The sequence below is a fragment of the Eschscholzia californica genome, unplaced genomic scaffold, assembly GCF_041429995.1.
Source record: "Eschscholzia californica isolate CP2 unplaced genomic scaffold, dmEscCali1.0.p SCAF_2, whole genome shotgun sequence".
In the NCBI taxonomy this organism is placed as follows: Eukaryota; Viridiplantae; Streptophyta; class Magnoliopsida; order Ranunculales; family Papaveraceae; genus Eschscholzia; species Eschscholzia californica.
The window spans coordinates 43,979,810-43,985,764 of NW_028238309.1; the positions used below are offsets into that span (position 1 = coordinate 43,979,810).

The 5,955-nt window shown below is 36.8% G+C and overlaps 1 protein-coding gene across 2 annotated transcripts; it reads right to left on the bottom strand.

Moving 5' to 3' along the window:
• Positions 1-861: 861 nt before the first annotated feature.
• LOC147558180 (uncharacterized) lies at positions 862-4,665 on the bottom strand. 2 transcript variants are annotated; one of them, XM_086659720.1, is made up of 10 exons: positions 4,636-4,665; positions 3,896-4,068; positions 3,690-3,810; positions 3,547-3,599; positions 3,343-3,472; positions 2,972-3,117; positions 2,597-2,785; positions 2,053-2,285; positions 1,272-1,411; positions 862-1,000 (listed from the first exon to the last, which is right to left on the bottom strand). In XM_086659720.1, exons 2-10 carry the CDS (start codon positions 4,000-4,002, stop codon positions 938-940), a joined length of 1,182 nt encoding a protein of 393 aa, XP_086515846.1. In that variant the 5' UTR covers positions 4,003-4,068; positions 4,636-4,665; the 3' UTR covers positions 862-937. The 2 variants fall into 2 exon arrangements, with proteins under 2 accessions (XP_086515846.1, XP_086515847.1); XM_086659721.1 differs by lacking the exon at positions 4,636-4,665 and adding an exon at positions 4,242-4,288 and having other exon boundaries at positions 1,272-1,405.
• Between the last annotated feature and the right edge of the window lie 1,290 nt (positions 4,666-5,955).

A 5,955-nucleotide genomic window follows, 5' to 3' on the forward strand; every position in this document is an offset into this window, starting at 1 on the left:
CCACAAACTTAACATGGTATCAGAGCTAGGCCCACACGTGATAGGCTTAAAAGCCACACGTGCTCCACGTCACCCGTAAAGAAAAAAAACACACGTGTTAGGCTCAAAGAACGCCACACGTGAGGGGGCGTGTGAGAATAGTCCCATATGGGAGAATGGGTAACTAGCAACCAAAAATATAAAGAATAGAACGCCACACGTGAGGGGGCGTGTGAGAATAGTCCCACATGGGAGAATGGGTAACTAGCAACCAAAAATATAAAGAATAGGTCCTCTCCACTCATTGCCAATTGGTTTTGAGTTGGATGGCCACAAACTTAACACTGCATACATTGACGTATAAAATCAAGGCAACGCTCCTTAAAAACCTGGAGAAACGATCAAAGTAACATAATACGCCGAAAAACATTGAAAACATTAAAGACATGTGCAGCATCTATCGAAATATTTTATAGTAGCTAGTAACATTAGTATTAGTAACACATGAATTGTTTTAATCTAATTCTAGATAGTGACATTATATTGTAGTAGTATTGTTGTTTTGTATGTGTAGTAGTTATTCTTGTTTCTGGCAAGAACTTGATCAAAGATGTGTATTTGTATGAAATTATAGAGATATGATAGATATATTTTAGAAAAAATTATGTAAATATATAATACAATTATGTATAATAATTGAACTTGACTGGTTCGGTTTGGTTTTAATGGTTCCTAAAAATTACATCCACTTACCAAACCAAACCAGTTGGTTTTTGGAAATCTACAACCGTACCAAACCACTCGTTGTTTGGTTTGGTTTGAAAACCGACTGGACCGGTTTGGATTGGTTTGGTTTGATTGGTTCGGTCTATTTCTGCACACCCCTATTTGTGATATTATTGGACCGTATAATTAAAATAACCAAGTAGACTGGCCCAAATTCGCAGACCTTCACGTACTAGTATTTGTGTATAAGTTGCTTGAATGCATCCTTGTGCTTGGAGTAATAATCAATCTCTGCCTGCACCACCAACCCATCCATACAAATTATTGTACGGATCAAGAAAAAAAAGGTAATCCAAAATATTGAAATGCTATTCTTATCTATTCAACTTCGATAGAGTGTTTGAAAAAGTGGGCAGAAATTCAAAGTAGGCAGCTGAAACCTGTTGGATGGGAAATATGGGGCGGAGTCCAGTCGTCCACTTCAGATTTTGGTTTACTTTTTCGGACAACACTATTATTTTTTGTCTATATATCTATTTTTGTCCATCTATAAATTAGGAAATTACCTTACGAACACTTGTTATAGCTGTAACAAGTTTTTCACCAATAAACTCTTTCAAAATCACATCTTTCTCAAGAGCTTCTACGGCTTCACCTAGTTGGGTTGGCAATCTTTGAAGTCCCTTGACATCACAGGGATCTGTCTCTGTCCAGGCAGAGAGGAAAATTATAAGGCCCAAAATTCGGGTCAAAATATCAAATGAAGCCCAACCCGAAATAATAATGCAAAAAAAACCCAAAATTTAAAATTACAAAACATTAATGAAAATTTCTAAACAAAACACAATTTGCTCTCAACAACTTTTTATTTGCTCTCAACAATTTTGTAAATGTATGAACAAATTTGTTTTTGTTCACACATAATTATATATGTTGTCACAGTTTCAAAAGTGTTGTAACAGTTTCAAAAGTATTGCCAACAGTTTAAAAATTGAGTTTTTTTTCGTATTTGGGCTCAAATCTTGGGCTTTTCTTACATAGTTGTGGTCCAGGCAAAAAGAAATAGAGGCAAAAAAATTATACAAGAGTCCCAATATTTTAACTTGGGCAAAGACCAAACAACACCTAATTAAGGCGGAAAATAACAAATTCAATTTCGGACGTTTTAGGATGTTTCGTCTAATTCATTGCGATGGTTACACGAATCTACCAAGTGATGGGACATTTTGCCTACCGTCCCTTTGGCTCCAATAACGTCAATTATCTTCTTTACGATAGATTTATAAATGGAATATAATCAGGTAGCTTTTTAGGAACGTCATGAAAACTAGATAAAAAAAGTCATACCAACGGGTTCGGGCAAACTCAGATGTTTTCGAAGTCCATCAATTCCAGCAGCAAGAATTGAAGCCAAACCTAAGTATGGATTTGTGCATCCATCAAAAGGTTTAATCTCGAAGTTGCTAACAAATCCATGAGATATTCCCGGAGGACAAGCAGTTCTCAAGGGAGCTTCTTTGTTTTCTTTTCCCCAACAATGGTAAGCTCCACTCCATGTATGTGGTTGAAGGCGATCATAACTAAACATAAAATTAAATTTTGTGAAAAAGAGAATCAGTTAACATGGTAAAAAAAAACTACAGTATTATTTAGAAGAAAAATGCTAAATGGCCGAAAATGGTCCTACTCCAGGTTGAAAGCCGTCGTGGGCCATTCCCACTGGATAAGGCCGTGTGGAGATAGTAACGGGCCATCCAATAAGAGTTGGTCACGTCGACTTTTGGCCTGTGGTCGGTCCATTTTTTAGGGCTGTTTTCGCATTGTTGTATTTAGAAATATAGTTTGGATAAGTCCAGAGCGAAGATTCAAAGGTCAATGGAATTGAAATTACCTGTTTGGAATTGGGGCTGTAAATGCCAAGATTGAAGGAAGATGACAAAAAACTCCTGCCATGAACTCTTCTCCAAGTTTTGACATTCCGTATCGTGACGATTCATCAGGCGCCATATATACGTTATTCCCGTTCTGCCAGAGACTAAGATGCACATGTGATCCAGATCCGATATCATCCAAAGAGTATCTGAGAGACCCAAAGTGATACACTAGTATGAGACACTTGGGCGAGAAAACGTTGAGAATTTGGATATTTGATTGCACAGAAAATGCAGTTTATTACTGAGAAGATTAGAGTTTGAATCTTACTGTTTTTAAATAGAAGATGCAGTTTATCAAAGCATAAACTAATGAACTAAATCACGATACTTACTTCGGCACAAAAGTTGCCAGAAGACCATGTTTTCTTGCAACTGCCCTTACAACTTCGCGAGTGTAAACTAACTTGTCAGCAGAAGCCATACAAACTGTATGCCCTAAACATATTTCGAATTGTCCATTCCCGGATTCTGCGTGAACCTGCGACATTAGGATTTTCAGATTCAAGTTTTTATCGGATTTGTTTGTCTGACTTGTCTAAATAGTTGACTGTGGCTATTTGAGTTATTCAAGAAACACGTCTAAGGAAATACGAGAACGAGCTTAACTGATTTTTTGTTGAAATGGTGAAGTTTTTACATGGAAGTTTCATTTATACGATTTCCACAAACATCTAAATAAGAACTCTACGAGGATTTATAGTACCTGTTCAACTAAAATATTCATGGATTCAAGTGCAGAGTTCATTTCCTGGAGTAAAAAGGAAGCAGCGTCAAACGCCGAAGAAGAACAGTAGGGTGTTGAGTCAAATGGTACCCATTCTTCCTTTCCTTCCCTGTAAAACTTGAGTCAGATTTCAGATCTGAATTTGAAAAAAAATGTCACCTAACAGAAAAAATGATAACAAACCTTATTGCAACTTTCAAAAGATAAAACTCATTTTCAAAACCCGCATTCACTTCCTGAAAAACATTATATTTAAGGATCACATACGAGCAAAAAATTTGTGCATAATACATTAATGAACTCGAAATATCTAAAAAAACACATACCAAGTTAAATTCATCTTTCAAGATTTTCGAAACTCTTCGTAAAGCATTCCTTGGACAATATTCCCAAGCTTCACCAGGCTTAAGTTCCATATCAGCCAAAACGATTTCTTCCCGTTTAGACCTTTAACGAATCGAACTATAATTTGTTAACATAAGAAAGAACACATACAAAGATTATGATCTAATTAAGAAGAAGATTATAGTACCATGGAAGCCTAAACTTGGTTGAAAGATCAGGTATGAGTCTAATCTCTCCAACCCCTGATAGGTTACTACCATCAGCTGGTTCATCATAACATGAAGGTAATGCCATAGATGCACAAGTTAAACCTACTCCTTTGCTTTTAACAACATCATAGAATCGTTTCACCGGAACCACCTGAAATTATAAACTTACAATACTATTAACAAGACATCGATAGTCCCACATTATCTTATAGTATAAACGCTAAAGAATCCGATTTTAGATTACTAGAAAACAAGCAAAACCCATAACAAGATTGAAGCTAGTGCAGACAATGAATCCAAATTTATTGCAGCTAGTGCTACAACCTCTAGGAGCAGAAACGCAGAAGAGAGCGAAGCTATTGCTATTTTAAATGGCATGATTTGGGCTGAATCCCACAAATATAAAAATATTATCATTGAAAGTGATAATAAAAATATCATACAACATTTAAAGAATCAAAGTAATGAAATTCAATGGCAATCCAAAATTCATATAAAGAAAATTCAGGACATCAAGCGACGGCTGGATAAAGTTAAATTCTCCTACACAAACAGGAAGTTCAATCAAGTTGCAGACAAGTTGGCGAAGTGGGCGAGAAAGAGGAACAGGAACCAATCTTGGAATAATGTACCGTTTATGATTTCTAAATTGTATTGTAATAAGACTCTTTTGTGTTAGTTAATATATTCTACCCTTTCAACAAAAAAAAAAACTTACACGACATCGATGAAGTCCAGCAGCATCAACCCAGAGAACAGAGCCGGCCCTGGCCCAAAGCGAGCAATGCCTCGCTTTGGGCCACCAAATTTTGGAGGCCACATCTGTGTGGGCGTCTGTAAAATTTTCTACAAACTAAACGTTTTAAACCTGGCCCAACCCGTAACTAGCATGTGAGCGCCAACATTCAGATGTGTTGACCGTGTAACTTCTTTTTGTTCATTTTCAATAAATGGGCCCCACCAAATTATACAACTTTTTCAACAAATGAACTCTAACCTCTTGAGTTTTGACACATGTCTAGTAACAGGTAGTCCTTGCTCTTCATGTTTCATCTCCACTTTAACTTCTCACTACTCTTTAATTTCATTACTCTATTTTTTTTACCGAGGTTCATCTCTCTACATTTTTAGTAGTATGTGCTTATTAGTGAAGTTGTTATCTATTACAATATTAAATATTAGTTATTATTTGAAATCAATACAAAATGCACACGTTTAGAACATATGTAGCTTTACATTTTTTCTTTGGGTTATTTCCCTAATGGCCCCCTACTTTGTGACCAGCTTCCTGCCTGGCCCCCCCACTTTACGAGAAATATCCATATGGCCCCCTTCCGTTATAACACCGTCACTCTCTCTCCTCCATCATGTTTTCTCTCTCTGCCAACTCACGCCACATGATCTGTTACGCCACCTCATCACCTTCTCTGACAGAGGTCGCCGGCCGGCCAAATTTCCGGCCGGCGACCTTCAAACTAAAAAAAAATTTTAGACCTTCAAATTTCCGGTCGGTGACCTTCAAACTAAAGGGCGATCTTCAAGAACAGACCACTCCGGCGAAGGTCTCCCTTCGCCGGAGAAATTTTAGAGAGAGAGAGAGAGGAAGAGAGAAAAAATAAAATAAATTTTTTTTTTTTTAGTTTGAAGGTCGCCGGCCGAAAATTTGGCCGGCCGGCGACCTCTGCCGGAGAAGGTGATGAGGTGGCGTAAAAGTAATGGAATCCACCATTGTTAATAAACGAAACTAACGAAATAAAACTGATAAAATAACGATAAACAATAAAGTTGATTAATAACTTGAATAATAATAAACTTGGTTGATAATATTCTCTGATCTGAATAACAAGGACAAACCTAACTTTCTTTTATAGAAACTTAGAGACTTCTAGATAGACTCAAATTAGGATTCCTAAATATCAAAGATACTCAAACATAGAAACTTCTAAATCTAGACTTAGTAGGAAATACTAAAACATGGAAACTCCTAAACTCTAACCCTAATGGGTTCGGCCAAGAGGCCCTCTAACTAGTTCGGCCG